At 41.4% G+C, this 20227-nt stretch overlaps 1 protein-coding gene across 4 annotated transcripts in view; it reads left to right on the forward strand.

Moving 5' to 3' along the window:
• The window catches only part of LOC120797427 (SH3 domain-containing protein 19-like), a 29514-nt gene extending 11808 nt beyond the window's left edge, over positions 1 to 17706 (forward strand). For 3 of the 4 annotated variants that reach the window (XM_040141089.1, XM_040141087.1, XM_040141090.1), the window contains 14 exons: positions 1210 to 1285; positions 2671 to 2806; positions 3084 to 3249; positions 3360 to 4685; positions 8286 to 8357; positions 9775 to 10054; positions 10652 to 10943; positions 11026 to 11232; positions 12000 to 12058; positions 12184 to 12434; positions 12914 to 12945; positions 13319 to 13493; positions 13934 to 14028; positions 14218 to 17706. In XM_040141089.1, coding sequence (XP_039997023.1) covers positions 1210 to 1285; positions 2671 to 2806; positions 3084 to 3249; positions 3360 to 4685; positions 8286 to 8357; positions 9775 to 10054; positions 10652 to 10943; positions 11026 to 11232; positions 12000 to 12058; positions 12184 to 12434; positions 12914 to 12945; positions 13319 to 13493; positions 13934 to 14028; positions 14218 to 14325 — 3275 coding nt within the window. In that variant the 3' untranslated portion in view covers positions 14326 to 17706. The remainder of the gene's footprint in view (positions 1 to 1209; positions 1286 to 2670; positions 2807 to 3083; positions 3250 to 3359; positions 4686 to 8285; positions 8358 to 9774; positions 10055 to 10651; positions 10944 to 11025; positions 11233 to 11999; positions 12059 to 12183; positions 12435 to 12913; positions 12946 to 13318; positions 13494 to 13933; positions 14029 to 14217) is intronic. The other variant, XM_040141091.1, reaches the window with a different exon arrangement.
• The last annotated feature ends 2521 nt before the right edge of the window (positions 17707 to 20227 follow it).

The raw sequence follows: 20227 nt of genomic DNA on the forward strand, positions 1-20227 counted from the left end.
GTAACTCTAGGACTGTAAAGACTAGTATATTCCTGAGAGTGTATGTCGCCCATTGAGTCTCGACTGTAAGAGCAAAGGAAAGATGGTAATTTGTGTAACAGAGCTTTGTATAAATCTGAATTCCATTTGAATTGTGGCCTGGAAAAGTTTTTTTCTTTTTCTATTTTTAAAACCACAAAATATGAATTTTGACCTTTTTTTGGCGCAATGAAATCCGGTGGACTGTCACCACAGTCCACTGTCTAACCACTTGTACCCTTACATTTGTGGAAGAAGCAGTACCACAATATAATGATACAAAATTACTAGTAATAGTCCCGAATTAAAAATTTTACTTCAGCAAAAGTACATAAGTATTAGCAGCAAATCGTACTCATTAAGCAAAATGGCCCCATTCAGAGTGTTGTGTTTATAAGATATATTATCAGATTATTACTGATGCATCAACATGTAAGTGTAATTTTATATGGTCAAAGTGGCACTAAATTGTATTAATTTTGTAGTTTAATCTAAAACAATGCATCATATTTTATAAGATGATCATATGTTTACATGTATTAATATAGAACAAACTGAAAAGTAACTAGCAACTATGGCTAGTAAAAAAAATGTAGTGGAGTAGAGATATAAATACTCAAGTAAAGTACAAGTACCTTCAAAACTGTACTTTGAGTACAGTACTTGAGTAAATGTACCTGTAAAACTGTGCCCATGTTTGTTCTTTAAATGCCTCTTATGCAGCTTTAAAGTAGGAAAACACCTTTTATATCAGGTTACAACACATCGCATATTCTGTATCTACGGTGGAAAGGAGGTCAAGTCAAATTTTCAGAATTCCTCTTTTTATAGCTGTGCCCTCATATAAAATGCTGAATAAACTAGATGTCTGTCCTCTAATTTAGTCATGGTATCTTTACTAGAGAAATAAATAAGGGTTTGTTGGTTTGAATAAGACTTGTGATTTTGTACTGACGGGCCCAGCGGAGTTTGAAACTGCTCATTTTCTTGTTTTAACCTCTTGAAGCCTGATTTTAAATTTCCACATAAGCCACTTCAAGGTTAGAAAACAAGAAGGCTTCCACTCAGTTTGACAACTTAGCCTATATATTCTGCATCTGCTTGTTCCTACGCTTCACTGAAGCTGTGTGGCGCTTTTCATTGTGTATATTTAACCCTGTGCAATCTTCTGTCTGTGCTGTTATCTATCAGCCTCCAACAGGTCGACTTCTCTCTCTGAGACGTCCAGAGACAGAGACAGAGAACGGGACAGGGACAGAGACAGGAGGTGAGACACTGCTGGATTAACGTCAATTTATCAGATTTTAGTGCAGATGCAGCTGATTTATGAGGCTAAAGCAGTGTGCAGATTCGTGATTGTTCAAATTGAATGCTTCTGTCCACATGGATAACTGGGGAGATATCTTCCTTAAACAAAAAAATTGAGAAGTCATGCCAAATTATGTTCTGAACAGCTTTGAATCCGACTCATTAAAAGTACAGCCTTTTCTCTCTCTTCCCTTTTGTATATAATATCACAGTTAACTGCAAAGTCCTCACACAATTATTGATTAATTATTAACAGTAAAGAGACCGATGTTGGTTAAACTCTTGGGGTAAAAACTGTTTGCTCTGTTGTAATTTTATTACGTTGATGCTCTCTAATCAGTTTGTCTAGTCTGGAAGAATTACGGTATTTTTACTAAACAAACGTGACCTTTTGTGTTTACAGTAAACAAGTTTCATGTAAGGAATTTACTTGATTCACTGTCAGGAGCAGTTTATCACCGAGCTCCTTCCTGTTTCACATTCTCACACTTGGATGGTTCTTGGATTTGAACCAACATAAACCTTTTATAAAACATTCACTACTCATTAAGCCTCTTATTTCATAGTGAGGCCACAGCTGAGTGAAATGTATTTGATCTAAGTGTTATATACAGAAAAAGTTGATTTCCTGCACTCTGTCAGCAAATAGTGTGCAAATGCAAATGTCTTTTTTTTTTTTTTTTTTTTTTTTGTATTTCCATTTTCATTGATATTATGTGTATCTTGGCATATATCTCATTCTAAGGATATTTGTATTAATAATTGGTGTAGTAAATGTGTCAGGTTTTGCTTTTGGTTGGTTGTTGCAGCCTGTAACTCTAGTTAAAGTTGTTGTGTCATATTGGGAATCTGTAGTTGATGAAGGTCCTTGACCAAAACGTTGTATCTCTAATAAACTAGACAGTGTGTGGGCGTTTTATTTTGCAACGCCTGAAACAGTTTGTCCATTTATTAATTATTGACAGAATCACTAATACTTTGGATAATTCATTAAAAAATTAAAGTTGTATATCAAAATTACCAAGAAGATTTCCCTACCGTAGCAATCTGTGACATTTTTGGGTTTTTGAACAGTCAATCTAAGGATTTATCTTTGGCCTCAGATAACTTGTGATAGTCAAACAGTTAATGATTTTTAGCTGCATTACTCTATGTCCCACTCTAACCATCTTATTCAGTTGGAATCACAGGCTGACTCTTTAGATAAACAGACATCCCTAGTGGAAGATTAGTTTGAAAATCAAACATCTCTACATATCCTTCTGCTTCTAAATAGCAAATGGGTTTTTATCTATATGTTGATTTCTCTGTTCCTGACTTCCTGTTATCGGTACCCGTTGCCAGGCGACCAGAGATCACCATCCTGTCTGCAGAGCCGCTGGCCTCCACGTCCTGGTTCCCAGGGGCCTCTGGAGGATTCCCACCTCCCCCTCCTCCTGCCGCACAGATCTGGGGACCCACAATCCCTCCGTCCGTACAGGTGACTATTTTATCTGTTTGTGTTGAGGTCTCAGTGTGGATGAATTATGGATTAAGTCCTGTTATTTTAAGTTCTTATTCGAGTTTGTCAGTTAACAGGGTATTTCAAAAACTTTTAAACAGATTTCAGGGACATTTAGTGTAGAGATTTTGTTATGACTAAAACTTAGAGTTAAGACTGGAAGCTGAAAGTAATTATTTGAGCTCTACTTTTATCTCTTTTCCAGCTGTACCTTTGATTCTAATTTATATTGTTTTGCCATGTTTCTCTTCCTCAGCCTCCTCCTTCCTATGAAGAGGTGATCAGGGAGAAGACACAGGAGCAGGTTCTCCTGCCTTCTTCTTCCTCCTGCTCCTCCTCTTCCTCATCCTTGTCACGTCCAGTTTCCACAATAACCATCGCCACACAGACTGACCCAGGATCTGATCCCCAAGACGCACAGGGTGAGTGGTGCTCATTTAGTTATTTTGGAAAGTATTTTTCAGTTTATTCTGTCGTATTTTTTTATGTTAGTAAATATTTGTAAGTAAGAATTATTTGTGTTTTTGTGCAGTGAGGAGACCAGTAAGACCACCACGACCGCCTCTCCCTTACCCTCACAAATCATCCCACGTTGATGACATCACCGTCACCGCCGGCCAATCAACGCTCAGCTCCCTTAACAGTGACAGTTTGGTACCAAACACACACGCTGAGACAGTCACACACACACAGTGCTGTGTCGTCCTCACTGAACTTTGTTCACCTTTGACATCAACCACTGGTGCTCAAACCGACCAATGGGAACAGCCTTCTGCTGCTGTTGACGTGGCAGCTCCTTCTACCGCTTCTTCTTACGTTCAGTTGGATCGTCCTAGACCACGGCCTCGTTCCAAACTCGGTGTGCAGCCAATCAGCAGCGAGGTCAAAGTTCAGACTTTGGTGAAACTACGCGAGGACGGTTTGGCCACGTTAGCCGCCCGCGAAGGAGCTGACACCACTAGGCAAGAGGTTAGTCAGGGGAAGTACCTGCAGGAGCTGCTCGAGGCCTTCAGCTCAGACGACTGGGGCTTTCCTGTTCGCCACAGCGACAGCAGTGGGCAGAGCCAGTCAGAGAGTGAGGAAGGAGGCGAGGAAGAGGACGGGGAGGACATGGCGACTCTGAAAGCGAGGATACAAGCCTTCGAGCAGCAGCAGCAGCAGCAGCAGCAGCAGCAGCAGGTGGCTGATGGGAACTGTGGGGACAGTAACAACAGAGACTTTGTTCCCACAAAGAAACCTGAACCACGGCCACGCCCTCGTCTCCAGGGGCAACCAGCCAAATCTGCCCCTCCCATCGTCGCGCCAAAGCCCAAAAACTTTTCACATGCTCCAAAACCATCCAGCAAGGTATTCTGGGAAGATGGTGGTTTGACCGCAGTGGCGGCAGACTCGGGCGGTGCAGACACTCTGAAAACAACTGAAACCCCATCTGCAGACCTAAACCCTAAACCTCCATCTGCCACCGAACCAGCACCTTCCTGTGCCCCGAAATCTGCTCCAGCTTTGGCACCCCAACCTTTCAAAACCACTCAAAAACCTTCAGTAACACCAAAACCCCAGTGTGCTACAGAAACCCTTCCATCTGGTAACCCTTCTCCTGTCCCAGCCCCCAGGCCTCCTCCACCAAAGGTCACCCCCAGTCTCAGTGAAACTCCCTCCCCTGCCAACCCCAAACCCCCACCCAGACCTCCAGTTGCCCCTAGAGCCAGCATGGGAGCACCCCACCAGGACAAGAGCACTGCAGTTGGCCGCACTACTCCGACTCTGCCCCCGAGACCCGTAGTGGAGGTTGGCAGCGGAGCACAGACAGAGAATCAGACTGGAAGTGATGAGACGCAGGATGCTGCAAACCAAACTGGTGAGTGTTATTCTGGTCTGTTATCTTAACTGACCCCTGCAGGCAGCCAGTAAGAACTCCAAAAACATATTGTCCATATTTTCTTCCAAGTGGCCTGGAAAGTGGCTTTTGAAAGAGAATATTTTTTATCTTAAAATAATGCAACTATTTTAATTATTGATCAAAAGATTAAGTAATTTTTTGAGCAAAAAGCTTTTCTTTGACTTATGTGATAGAAAATCAGTCATTTTGGGGTTTTTGGACTGATGATTGGATAAAACAAGACAGGTAAATACTTACTGCCCCTTTAAACTAAAAAAGGACTTTTTTTTACATTTAAGACGTTCAGCTTTTGTTGTCAGCAGAATGACTCATAGTAAATGAGCGGGTGGAGGTTGCAAGTCTTTACACGCAAATGTTGACAGACATACTGACTCTTAATGGGATTAAAACCTGAGACTTTAAATTTAAAGGACTGGGAGTCCAGATCCATCATTATTAGAGATGAATCCATTACTTGATTGACAGAAAGATGGATCTATTTGCTCGATTTGTCTTCTGTGATAGTAAACTAAATATCTTTGGGTTTTTGACTCTTGGTTGGACAAAAAAAGCGATTTTGAATACGTCAGTTTGCCTTTAGGAAATTGTGACGAATTTTCTTTGCCATTTTCTGATGTTTTATGGAAGAAACAATTAATCAATAAAATAAACAACACATTTATCGATAATGAAATAATCATTAGTGGCAGCCCTGATCATAATTTTTAATTTTTAATCATTTTTAATTTAGCTAATTGTTAAATGTATGCCGTGTTAACTTGTTATACATGGTACAGTTAAGGCTGAATAATGTATAAAATATCATAACATGTCTGCTTGTTATTAGTGAGCAAGTAACATAGATTATTGGATTTTTACTTGTGGAATAAAGGATAAATTCAGAGAAACCCTTGAATATTGATTAAATATTGGCATTTATCAGGTTTAAAACTTGGAGATCAGTGCCAGTATCCAGCCCGACGGCTTAGTTGCACTTAAAACAAACACCCTGCGATGCTTCAGTTGCAGGACAGTCTCAGGGACGTTGGCTTTCAAAACATAAAAAGTGAATCTCATTCATCTAAACTCCTACTCCTGCGTGTGCTGAAGTTCAGGTCATTTCCTGAGTGATAACCTGAATGTGTGGTTGTGTTGCTGCTGCTGATGAGATTTCGGTTTAGTAAAGTGTTGTTGACTGAACTTTGCACAGATTTATTGAGCAGCTGCAGCTTTGATGACTTTGTTAGGTTTCACTTATCACCGCTCTGTAGGCTTTGTAGTTGTGTTTAGTAATCACTGATTTACATACTGGCAAAGTACCTCCTGCTATCATACTGACACTGGGATCAGATTTCATTTATTTCACTTTGGATCTTACTCAGAACTTAAGTGTGATTAACTATGAGCAACATGTCAAAAATAAACGCAAATAATTTGCTCTTTTTCATCAGTTTTTGTCATGCATTTCTTGGTGGAGAAATTGTCCTCTAATTTAGTTCTGTTAAAATTCCTCCATAAGTTACTACCACAATCAATCAATTAATTGTGAGCATAGATTACAGATTTCTGTCATCAGTTCCCCAGGTGTAATATTCAGCTTTTATCATTTGAACTCCACCTACATATTGTTAGCCTGGTTCCAAACCTCCGAATCGCTGCCCGCACTCAAATTAGCCGCTCAAACAGTGAGTAATGCATGAGAAAAGTGAATGAAGTGATGATGTGAAAGCTAAATGGCAGTTGAGTCCATTTATCAGCCAAACTTTGAAAAATCGCTAAAGTAACGGCCTTGATTTAGCTGATTTTAGAAGTTAGAGTTGTAAGCTGTTTGTGGCTTAAACCTCTACTAGGTCAACATTTTTCAAGTGTTTGAGTCCACTTGGATCTGCTTGTACAGATTCCAGTGCACTGAAACATCACTTGAAAGATGAAATCAGTCCGGTGTCAGTGTTGATGCTGACATTTGAAATACTCTCCACTGATTTGCTGTGATGTCAGTGTTTGTGATGCCTCCACATTTACTGCTGAACAGAGACTCATTGTAATCTCCGACAAAACAAACGTCTCTGCTCACACTGGAAGAAAAGGGAAGACGCTTGAAAACAGACTGAAGTTGTGGGAGGATCTGACTCTTCCTCTCTGCCCCTGACCGATACCAATAAAGTCCTTTCTGCCGCTGACTGATGCCAAGTCTGCAAATAAAGTGCCCAATCTGGCCTTTTAATGGTGACTGCTGAACCTACTGTGCCGTCCTCAGAAGCATTAGAGGCGCTGACAGTCTCTGCCCTGAACATTAAAGCTCAAATATTGACTTTGCATGTTATGCACTTGCGCTGAGGGCAAATGATAAATCATTTCCATCATCAAATCTTTTTCTCTTCTGTTTTGTTGTCGATGCAAAGACATATTTAGCACGATGAAAAGAAATATGCCTGAGCCTTTAAAAGTTTTTGTATTTTATTTCAAGAGAGGACCTACCTGGTCCTGGTTCCAAACCTCTGAATCACCGCTTCATATACTATTGGTGTGATGTTGTGCACATTGAAAGCCGTTTCAGCCGGATGGAAATACAGTTGACCAATCAGAGCTTCGTAGGTGGGATGTCGACATCCAGCGGTGGAAGAGCAACTCAGATCCTTCGCTTCTACTTCACTTACCTGTACTACTGCCTCTTTAGTGGTACTGATAATAACTAGTAACTATAGCTGTCGAATAAATGTCGTGGAGTAGAAAGTACAGTGTTTCCTTCTGAAATGTCCTTAATATCACACTTTCTGTTAGTCTTCAAAGATGACAATCCCCCACTCTTCCACAATTATTACAGCTCCAGACACTGAATGCATGAGATGCAGGGTTTGTTTTTTGTCAACTAACTGTTGTAAGTGTAAAATTTTGTTTTGGGATTCAGTATTATGATGATTTGGTTCTGTCATAAACAATTTAAACATAACACACTTATGAAAATATTCACAAAAAAGAAAAGAAAAAAGAAACTTAAACAAAGAAACTAACAACACAAACAAGGTTTTATTTTTTATAATCACCTTTTAAAAACGAATCACCGGATAAGTTATTTTTGTTTTCAGAAAATGTGCAAATTATTTTCTCACTTAATCGATTTATTGGTTTGTATGTAAGATCTCAAAAAGTAGTGAAAAAGAATCCGAGGTGACATCTTCAAATTGTGTGTTTTAACTGACCAACAGTGCAAAATCCAAAGATATTCAGCTATGTATCATGTATGACGAAGAAAAGCAACAAATCCTCGCAATTTATAGGCTGGAGCCACTAAACATTATGTATGAAAAATGTTAAGTTTTGAAAAAATTATAAATTGGTAATCGATTAATGGACTAATCATTCCAGCTCTACTTATAACCCTACAAGTCAGAGATGTTTTAGTTATCCAATATATTTTAGCTCTGCATTTGGCCTTCATTAAATCTGTATTATTTAGCATGACCCTCAGTCAATCTAAACCAGACTAAGCCAGGCTGAACGAGGATGTCATGCATCCCCAAAGCCTGCTGTGTCTAGTACTGACTTTTTTTGTTGTCGCTGTTGTTGTTGTTGTTTCAGTGAAAGTAGGAAGTGCTCGTCCAGGCATCCCGACCAAACCAGCAGCACTGACCTCACCACGCAGAGCCAGTGGTAAGAGAGAGTGTGTAGTCTGACAGTGTCAACACTGAGCTGCATGTAGCTTCAGTACAATGGAGCATTTGAAAGCTTACAGACACGAATCTTGCTTGCTCGTCATGCGGCAGAAATATGCAGACGTGGAGAGATTTAATGGGCTGTGTGCTTGTACGCGAGCCTGACAACGTGTATGTGTGTGAGCGTATCAGAAGAGGGAGAAGGGGTCATATTATGCGATCCAAACATTGTGAAAGAAAAATGCTGTGATTGTGTGAGAAGAAAAAAGCCCCCACTGTTTGTGTGCTGTGTGTTTGATGTGTCAGAATTGTGTGTGTGTGTGTGTGTGTGTGTGTGTGTGTGTGTGTGTGTGTGTGTGTGTGTGTGTGTGTGTGTGTGTGTGTGTGAGAGAGAGTGTGTGTGTGTGTGTGTGTGTGTGTGTGTGAGAGTGTGTGTGTGTGTGAGAGCGCACATTGCCAGCTGTATGTTGCTGGTAGTGTATGTGTGTGTTATTTTCAGCCCAGCCACATGATTGGTCAATAGGACTGATAATTCCCATGATGCAACGAGCCAGGCTTTATTGGCTGCCGCATACATGAGTAGCTAGTTAAGAGTTGTTGTTTTTTTTTTTCTTGTGTTTTATTTATTCCACAGCCCAAAACACTCAGAGAAAACTCCCCCGTCTCTACACTCAGTTGTGTAGTGGATACAATACCAGCCAGAGAACATTTGCCACAAGGACACATTATGATTCTATAAAAACTTGCAGGCTGTATGTGTGAGATACACATAGTTACCCTTGAGTTTGGTGTGGTCTGTACATGCTACAGCTTTCCTCATCACTCCCTGCAACAACCACAACAGCAAGATGGTGACTTTGAGCTAAAGTAGGTCATTAGTGTGTGATTTCATTAGTCTGCCCTCAGCCACATAGTTATTCAAGCGGCATGTAAGGGAGATAAAAGCCCTGATGTGTGTTATAACATCCAAATGTCTGATTTACTCGCAGGCTAATCTTTATTTCAGTAGTGATACGTCCAGATAGCCTCCAAACACTGAACTGGTCACTGTGTGACTGCAGCTGCTTCACAGTAAAGGCTCCTCCAGCCGGATGTCATTAATGGAAGTAGAACATCATGACATACATGTTGGCAAAGCAAAATACTCTCACATGGGATTGAATTAAGTTGAAAATAATTTTCAGATGCAAATCAAATATTTCCTACCTTTATCTATATTTAATGTATTTGACTTTTGTTTTGTTTTTTTTAAAGCATTTCGTCACATCTGCTTTTAGAAAATTACGGTATTAAAATGTTTAATTACTCTTATTGTTGTTTGTTCACTTAGCTTCTGATATGAATAAAAAGTCGTTATGAAATATATGAATGTGTAGCATGAATCATGTAGTCTGACATTTGCCTTCCACCGCCAGCTCCAAATCTGGCTCCCAAACCCACTGGGGCCTCACCAGCACCTCCAGATCCAAACCCAGTCCCAGCCAAACCTGCAGCTGCCCCAGCTACAACCCCCAAACCATCAGTAACAGTCACTGCTCCAGTCCCAGCCAAACCCCCAATCCCGGCTCCGGCTCCGGCTCCGGCTCCGGCTCCGGCTCCGGCTCCGGCCCTGAGGAAAGGCCCTATGATCCAGACAAAAGCTGAAACTACCAGCACTGCTAACCCAAACTCCTCAGACCCTCCTCTTCCTCCACGGTAAGAAAGAGGTCTGAGTCTAAATTCCGTGAAAAGGATGCATAGTAATAACCGTGGGGGGTGAGGGCCTCATTGATGTCCTTCTAATGGCTGTGCAGCATTGACAGGAGTTGAAAGTCGTAATGGCACCAGTTTCTATGTAGAGACAAATGAAGGAGAAATTAATTGTGTACATCTCTGACTTTGTGGAGTCGTATAACTACTCTCAAGTCATACAGGAGGTTGGGCAAAAATGTCAAGTGAGGCAGAAAAGGTCAGTTTCGGATATTTGAGTTAATTTGAAGATAGATTATTTGCAGTCTTATGTAGTCTGTAACATCATAGTTAGCTGCTATGTAGGATGAGTAGTGCTTGAGGTAACGCTTTTCATTTTAGCTCTACCACGTGGAGTTTATTGGCGCTTGCATGTTCTGTGTCAAAGATAAGATAGACCTCAGAATTCCACTTGTTGCACATATATACATATTTTTTTTGCACCATGTCCACCATCATCAATCACCCCAAACAGAAAGCTGGACCTGTTTTCATCTAAAAACAGCTTCTCTTCCTCTTTAATGTTGAAAACCGATTCACCTGACTCATACTCTTTCTCTCCAGGCCTTCAAGTGTGAAGTTCCTCCCCCTTCGTCCTCCACCAATCAAATCCACTCCTGGGCGACCACCGCCTCCAGCCATCAACTCAACGTCCTCGGTCAACCAGATCCCTCCACCCTCCAAAACCAGTCCTGCACCCTCCGTCCTAACACCCAGCCAGTCTTCGCCTTCACAGACCACTCCACCTCCTCCTTGTGTAACAGCAAATCAGCTGCAGGCTCAAAGGGTACCAAAGAGAGGACCGCCTCTGCCCCCCCGGCCTAAACCTGGACATCCTCTCTATAACAGCAACACAGTATGGACGCAAGCACAAACACACAAATTACGAAATAATAGATTTGAGGCCTGAGGTGTGTAATTTCCCAATTTTGCCATAGAAACAGGAAGTCCTGATTGTCCTGGACGACCCCAGCCCGGTGCCCTCAGAGAATCTCTCAGGTGAAGGAAAGAGTCAAACCACCGTCACCCCTCTCATCAACCCATCACAGTCTCTCCTGGACCTGGACACCCAACCAGAGCCTGTCCTCGATCAGGAAAGCCAGTCAAAACCTGCCTTAGAGGACCTCGGCCTGTCAGAGTCCCAGGTAGTGGAACAGCTGGTTGGCTATACCCATTTTGTATTGTGCTGCTATTGATTTTAAAATCAAAGCAGCAGGGGTCGATATATTCTGAGTTTTACTCTTTACTATCAGCCAAGCTCCAAAAACACTGGATCATAAGTTTCCCATAACACAACTGAGTAGTGTCTCCAAGACCAATCCGAGATAATTTCTCAGGCATTAGAAAGCTTCTCCCGAGTCAGAGAAGACAAAATACCACAAAGAAGGGGAGAGTCCCTGTAAATATTGAAAAATGGTCTCAAGTAGGGCTTAACATTGAACCTCAGTACTCTTTTGGCACCACCTGAAATGTGTCCACGGCACCAAATGTTGAAAACTGTCGAATAGCGAAAGCTGTTTCAACTGTCTGGTCAGATTCATAATCTTGTTTACTTATTCTCTGATTAGATAGTAACTGATTAAAATCATGATTTGCTCATTTTAAACTCATTTGTTTAGATAAGGTTCCTTTTTTTACTGTTGTGAAATATTTAATATTACAGAAGTTTGTAGAAAAACATGTTTACTTTTCTTAAAGCCTCACTTAACACCTCCTGATAATCTCTGGTATTGTATCGGCACTCGTATAGAATGATTTCAAACAATACCTCAAACACTAGTTACATAGATGGATAAAAGTGCTGACTTTAGCTCTCTTACCTTTTAACTGGTCAGAATGTGTTTCCCACAGTTAAACTTTGTATTTCACAGGATATAAGTTGACGATAGTTCTGTTTTCCTGTGTCATTTAGTCCATCCTGCCTGTGCCGCCTACTGAACAGAAGGAACAGCCAGACCCTCCTCCTGTCAGGTCAGCTACAAACAAACATGATAAACTACATACCAAACCCTAAACACTGGCTATTTTTAAAAGTCCAGATGAGTTTATCGTGCGTTTCATTTCGTGCATATTTTTTGATGTGTGTGCGAGCGCAGTGGTCCTCGGTGCATCGCCTTGTTTGACTACGAGGGAGAGGAGGAAGACGAGCTCACCTTCTCCCAGGGCGATGTCATCGCCCTCCTCGAGCTCATAGGGCAGGAGTGGGGGCGGGGCCAGATCCACGGGCGAATAGGAATATTCCCCCTGAACTTTGCTGAGGTGGTGGAGCCGCTCCCACAGCCGGTGTTATCACCCGGGGACATGACGAAAACTACATTGGTGGATACGGCAGTGATAGAAAGCGCTGGTGGGCTGAAGAATCCTAGTTACTTTCCTTTGTTACTAATGTCTTTACAATTTCACTTGATTGTTAAATATACACTACAAACTCAAATGGGCACAGCAAAATATTTAGCTCCAGAAGCTTTGTGACCTAGGGAGAGGATCCTCTCTTTGAAGTCTGACATGATTCAATCTGGACTAACATTACAGTGTATTGCAGCAGACTAAAGAACAGTTTTTACCCAAACAGTAGGAAAATTGTGGAACTACGTCTTTTGAACAGAGGCACAGTTTGTTTTTGAGCAGGTTTATATGGAACGAGCGTCTTCCTTCCTGTACACAAAGGTTTCACCCAGTCCTCCTCAAGTCCCTGCTATCTCCAATTTAAGCCACTGCATACATTAATTGTGAAGCAGTTAGAGCAGAGTCTTTACTTTTCTCATCCTCAGATTTGAACGTAATGGGGTTTTTTTGTTTGTTTGTTTGTACATTTGTCCTTAACAGCACCAAAGACCTCACAGGACCCAAACTCAGAGGTGAGTGTGTTTGTAAGTGTTGTGTATGTATATGTGTGTGTTTTAGTGAGTGTGGATATACTGTTGAACAGAGATTAGACAGCACCCTTGTAGTTATAAAGCTCCCTCATTCTCCCTCAAGTTGTTCAATTTTGCACGCGTTCAACATGTTCCATATTTCCTACTTATTACATATTCTGTAAATAATTTCATTTATGGTCAGATTTTCACATTTTTTCCTCAGATTTGTTCTGATTTGTCTTTTAATGGTGCAGAGTTATTGATGTGCTAAATCTGTCTGTCTGTCTGTCTGTCTGTCTGTCTGTCTGTCTGTGTGTGTGTGTGTGTGTGTGTGTGTGTGTGTGTGTGTGTGTGTGTGTGTGTGTGTGTGCAGGCAGAGGAGTGGGATGTGGCTTTGTTTGACTTCCCCGGTCAGACTGCAGAGGATCTGTCCTTCCACAAGGGGGCACTGATCCAAGTGACGAAGCACATCGATGCTGAGTGGAGGAGAGGCAGACTGGAGGGGAGAGAGGGGCTGTACCCCGCTGCCTTCACACAGCCCTACCAGGGTACAACACACACACACTCAAAGGGACAAATGCACACAAAAATACAATCAGAGGAAAACACACAGGCGTAAGACACCCACACCTACTAGTGACACAAACAAAAACACACACTGTAGAATAAAGAAGTATGAAATAAAAAAGAAGATCAAAAGGTAAAACTATGAATCAGGTGAACAGAAAATATCTAAACACACACTTGCACATAGCAGACACACAATCACTTGCCGTATGCACACGAAGTAGAAGACTCCCAGGTGGGGGGAGAGAAACCTGATGCTTCACACATCAACTTAAGAGAGCTCGACCTCCACAGTCAGTGCGTTCACATTCATTTAAGTAACAGGGTTACGGTCGCTTTTCTCCAGTAAGCTGGTTGCTTAAATGAAAATTATAAAACACCGCCAAGGTCTCTAACCACAATTTCCTCTTCGTGTTTCCAGTTCAGGCAGTCCCGGGCCACCAGCCAGCGGTTATAGGAGCGGCCAAGGCTCTGTTTGACTTTGCGGCAGAGAGTGAGAACGAGCTCACACTAAAGGTGTGTGAGACCGTCATGAGTTGATCACTTGTCCTTTTTATATGAGGAAGTTTCATGATTTCAGTCCAGACACAGACTTGTATTTAAATTTGTTGATTATCCAAAGTCAGCTGAAACAGCTAAATGTTGTCGTTTCTTTCTTTTTGTTCACTAACAGATCTCTCTCTCTCTCTCTTTGTCCTCCTGCAGGTCGGTGACATTGTAACACAGGTGGAGTCTGTGGATGAGCAGTGGATTTTGGGAGTTGTGGGTGGGAAGCGTGGGATCGTGCCTAAAAACTACATTTCTCTTCTCTGACAAGGAAATCCTGAAACAGCCGGTGGGAAAAGAGTGAAAATAACTTTCCTTCGCTGTCTTCAACCACTCTATGTTAAAAGGGTTGCAGTGTTGAACTGGCAGCCTCTCCACCCGTCATCACTGCAGAGCGTTTTCCTGTGTTTTGTTGTTGTTTTTTTTAACTAGAGTACTGTGCACACATGGACACGCACATGTATCTGGTGTTTCAGTGTTTTTCTGAAAACTGAACATTGAAATTTCTGAGCAGTTTGTAATGAAACAGAAGCAGCCTGGTCGGTCTGTATTGGCTGTTTGGTTACTGAATTGGAGAACTCTGATTGACAGCCCTGACCTAACATTGCCATGACAACTGAGACTTTGCTCTGCTCACTATTGTCATGATGACGAAAAAGAACAGGATGGACCTGTGCTGCCTCAACGACGGCATAAAACTGATATCAGGACATTTATTTTAGCATCAGCATCCTGTCACGTTGCGATGTTCCCCCTGTGCTCTCCAACAGACATTTCTAACCGGGACTGGATTACACTTTTTTTTGGATTTGACCGCCTCGTGAACCCAAACCCTGAAGCTCCTGCTCACGACTGTTTAAGCTCCGCAATAGGGTAAACGGCTCAAATCGATCTGCATGATGGGATATAATGGAAAAACAGCATCCAGGTCGTACGTGGTTGGACATCTGCTCTTGAGAGCCACTTTTTTCAGCTTTTCCTCTTTGTATCTGATTGCAGGTGTTTAACAACGAATGTTATCATGTCAGCGGAAACCTTTTCAAAATCAGGTCAGCTTGTCGCATTCGAACTGGAAAGTCTCAGATCAGCACGTTTAGAGAGGAGGACTAATTCACTTTAACTAACTCAGTTAAAACCTAAAAGTACATTTATCTTTAACATAGTGAACCACGAAGAGCATTCATTCTCATCCAGAGCCAGAGGGGATTAGAAAACAGTATTAAAGCTCCACATTATGCAGTTTTAAGATGAATGACTGCCGGGTCAGGCTTTTTAATAGTTACTCTCTCCGTCAGGGCCGACAGGCTCCAAGGTGAGCTGCAGGCCGGATGTTTGTTGTCCTGCTAAAGCCTCCTGAGAGGAAACACCACCTGTGGTTTGTGTTGTTGTGCGACCTGTGTGTAGCTCGGTGCTGTTTTCCTAACGCTAAATATTTTTAACCTGTGGTGCCTGTTGATCTGAAGGCCAAAAATTGCAGCTTTTGGGACAAATAATGAGGACATTTTTCTGTTTAGTTAAAATTAGAAATGTTCAGGATGTTTTGTTTTATGACACTGGTAGGTAGCTATTTATAAATTACTTCAGAAGATCCTTTTTATGTTGCGCATGTTTCATTGATAAAATCTAGAAAAAAATGTTTTACATTCCTTAAGGTTTGAAGCTTAGACTGAAACATTTTACGAAAAGACCACTATGACTGGTTTTCATCTGTTATCTACACATTGCTCATACATCACTGCTGACCAATTTTCCAAAGCATTTCTAATTGTGTCAACGCACACAAAGCAAGGTGCAGAACAGTACGCCGTGCTTTATCCACCAAATTGTTATGGCTTAGTTGCCACCCCGAAGAAGGCAAGATACCCGACCTTTTCGGTGAAAAAAAGCACGGTGTACTTGAGAAAAGTTGTGCGATTTGTTTTAATTTTCCGCTGCTTATCGGAAAATGGTTGGGCAGGAAAGTAAAACAAAGTGAACGTAATTGGTATTCAACGGATTAAAACCCGTAACTAAAGCTCGACACTAAGAGCAAGCAGCTCAGTGTAAACAAACGAAAACACAAATAATAACTGGTCATGAAATTCATTTGTACACTACAGACTTAAATCTTAAATAAATATGGTATGAACATATTATGTTCATAAAAGAAATGAAATAAGTTTTGCAAAACTTAAAAATCACTTAAGGTACTTGTTCATAGTTTATTAGTCAGGCTTAAATGTCATGAATACATAATTTGTACCAAGTGAACCAGAAACTGTTGTTATGACGGTACAGGCTGGTACTGTACCTGAAATAGGAAGTGTGTTTGTCACGGCATTAACGTACTGAATAGTTTGTCAGGACGCTGCGGCTCTTTAAGATGCAAGGCTCTGGCTGTAGTTTTAAATACGCACTGTACTTCTGTCTTTTCTCAAGTATTCCCTCACATTTCCTCTCTCTGTTTCCTTTGTTAAAAAACCACATCTCAAAAACAGAACCTGATGTTTCTGGACTGAAAATGAGTCGTACTCATCAACTGAAACTCCCGTGTATTTTTATTTCCATTGAAGATAAAACATGGATGATTTTCTCTAAATGCGTTCTCAGCATATTAGCAGTGACGATCAATTCCTCTCATTAATGTTTTTAGTTGTTTATCTGACGGTTGAAGGTCACCGACCAAACCACTTTTTCCTTTCACTTCATGTTTCTTTGTCTCCTTTTTAATGTGCACAGAATAAAACTTGGTAACTTTCTACATGGACAACATCGTTCAGTTATTACTTATCTTTCCCATGAAATTCTGAAGGCACCGTTAAACATAGATTACTTTTATTTTGGGGAAAAAAAGATAAATTTACAAAATAAAATGAAGCCAGATGACAGTGATGGTGTATTATAGTAGATAATACTTTGTTACATTGTATTGTGAGATAAGTGGAGTCCTGAAGATGACAATGGTGTGAGGTGATTATTTGGTCAAGCCCACAGGGAGTGGAACAGGCAGAGACGTCTGTGGATCGTTACTGAGAAAAAGAAGACGGTCTACATTTACAGCAGTAGCTTTTCTGACAGTTTATTTTACATCTATATGGTACGTGTGTCACCCACAGCCTTTGCGTGATGGTCGGAGTCCTTAAAATGTAATTAGATGTAATGACAAAATGCAAAATGCCACCAACACTTACTGCATCTGCTGTCAAGCAAAAACCACAACACAGATCATGCAATCCTGATTATTCAACGGTCACGAGAGACGTATCGGGAAATGTTGCACTCTGCTTTTGTTAATGAACAGAGCACGGAAACTGCAGATTTTCAATGACTAGACTCTAACTGTTCTCTGCACTTTGCCGACGCAGCTGTTAAAACAATTCTCACTAGCCAATCGAGCAAGTGGACTCGAGCGCAAATAGTGAACAAGTTTGGAGCAGTCCATGTTTAATGTTCAGAGAGAAAGAAAACCTTTCAGCATCCGTGTTTCTTTTCTCTGAGTTGTTTCACTTTAAAGCGTCAAGGTTGGAAGTGCAGCCAAGCAGGCTGGATTCTTCTTTCCTGATTCTGACCCGATCGATCACTGCAGGCGTCAAGAGAAAATCTTACATGTGGCATCTATTGGACTGATGAGCACCAATGTAATGACTGTAATACTAGTGACTGTGTGTGTGTGTGTGTGTGTGAGAGAGAGAGAAAGTGAGTGAGACAGAAACAGTGAAAGATTTATAAATCGCTTTGTAATAGATATTTTACATTCCGACTTTTTTAATCCAAATAAAACTTTGAGGAATTTCAATCACTTTGACAGTTTTCGCTTTTTAAAAAATTCCTCAGTTGTCTTTGATCTTTGACACGAATCATGTTTCATTTCACCAGGTGACCAAATAGATACTAATAAATATATATATATATATATATATATATATATATATAAAAATATCTCTCTCTCTCTGAGGAATGAAATACACATTCTTCGTATAACAAATTTTATGAACTCTCAGCTACTAAAGTGTCGGGGCTCCAGTAGAAACCTACCCTCTGCCTAATAAGAAGTCACACAACTCAGCAACGTCTCCGTTAAAGTCAAGTCCAGCACAGAGCGGCTGAGTGAACGTAGTATGGACCCTCCTGAGGGGGAGAGTCATAGTTCCAGAGATGCTATAGGAGACAGAATACCTGCACCGTGATCCAGGTACGCTCACATTCTGGAGGACGGAGGGCCTGAGATGGCTGCTGAGGTGTTATGTCTGAAGGTAGAACCAGTGCGATGATTATCGTAATGTAATACCCAAGACTTCCCATTGTATCCAAATACATGCGCACTAAAGTGCCCTGATCTGCCCGTACTCTATATATACGCAACGGCTACTGCAACATTCCCGCTCCTTTCCCTCTCCCAGTAACAACGTCCAGTCAGCTCATCTCTAAAGACCTGAGCTATGTGAATTAATCTGTCATGGTGGTAAGAGTAGCTAAGAATATTATCTCTCTGAAGTGTCATTTTTCTGTTCCCCTCTGATTGAACCAGAAATGCGTTTGCTGTGTTGGCATCCGGTGCGATTCGATGTCAATGGTTTACGAAGTCAGCTCTGGTCGTTGGCTCTGCCCGTGGCCATTTCTCACTATGAATGTCCTCCAGTTTATCTCTTACCGCTGTCGTAGCTGCCGCCGCATTCTCGAAGTAACGCAGGCGACTGATTCTGATGCTGAGCTTCTGGTAAGATGGGAGAGATGGTAGAAAGCCATTTCTGATTCGCAAACATGTTCACTAGAAATGAGCTCACTTCTGTCTTTCCCGTTCAGAGACTTATTCTGCGCCATTAAAGTGAATTATAAACTATAGATAGAGGTTTTCTGCCATTCAGCCACAAGAGCATCAGTGAGTAACGCCAGCGGTGGGAGATGAGGCCCGACTCGCAGTCGGCGCTCCAGTCCACCCCTGAACTGCGGATTGGCCTGAGGTCAGGTGTTACATGGTGGTAACGTCAAGATTCACTGGCGTCAGTGTATTTCATGATGTAATATCTGAATCTTCAGTGAAGCGACTAACTCCAGCCGTCAGACAACTGTAGTGGAGTAAGGAGTAGGATATTTATATCTGAACTGCGTTGGATGTAGAGTAGAAAGTTTCCCAAAGTGCTCGTCAGACTTTACTTAGTAACTTTCCACCTCTGCTATTCACGTAGGAAGAGCCTTATGTCATCTTTGTCGACTCAGCTGCGCTGCTTCCTCTGCAAATGTCATGAAGTGTAATAAAAGTAAGAGCAGTTACTGTTCTACGTTTTTACGAGAAATATTCCTGTTGTACGAACTAACCGATGTACGGTAGATACAGTTTAGGCAACAGTCAGAGAGACATTGTGGGATAACATGATGCCACTGCATCGGTTTTATTTTCACAGTTGAATGCATCTTTTCTTGATACAAATCAGGGTTTTTGTTCTCTCCGACTGCTCACGCCCTGATCCCAACAAACATACATGTTTCATATCAACACACATCACATTACAGATCATTGTTAGCATTAAAACGTGTCTACATGTGGCCAAAACACTGTTGCTCCCACGTCTCCTTCCAATTCAGGCCGGGACTAGTTTTCCTAAAAGCATCTCACAGAAAAAAAAACACGCTGGCACCAGACAGCTGAGCTTTAATTTAGACTTTAAAACGCTCACAGTGAATCTTTGCTTAATTTTCCAGGAACCATTTTTTTTCTGGTTTTTAGCTACAAGGTTCATTCCAGACAATGGTTTGTCTTTAAAATTAAACAATTTAAGAACCTTTTGTACTGAGAAGGTCACGTCACAAAACCTATTATGAAATGACGCATCACGAATCCTCAAGCTGTTCATGTGTTTTGGCTGATTGAACTTAAGATGAATCAACCTCAGACTCAGAGATTCCTTTTAGGAAAACCAGCCTATTTTATTCAGAATTCTAATTTGTCTACTGCACTTAATTTAAAAAAAAAAAAAAAAAACAGTTTCTGTCTAAAATGAGGCATGATGTGAAATGATCTCACACACACAGACACACAAACTTACTGCGATTGATTAAAAACCCACACAAAAGGCTTAATAACTACAGCCACCCTGGGTCAAATCGCTCTGAAATCTGCTCAGTTACTTCGAGTCTTTGGACCAGACGGATCGTCTCTGAAAACGCTCACTCTACTCCACCCACCTGTGAA

This window comes from Xiphias gladius, chromosome 12 (assembly GCF_016859285.1).
Source record: "Xiphias gladius isolate SHS-SW01 ecotype Sanya breed wild chromosome 12, ASM1685928v1, whole genome shotgun sequence".
In the NCBI taxonomy this organism is placed as follows: Eukaryota; Metazoa; Chordata; class Actinopteri; order Istiophoriformes; family Xiphiidae; genus Xiphias; species Xiphias gladius.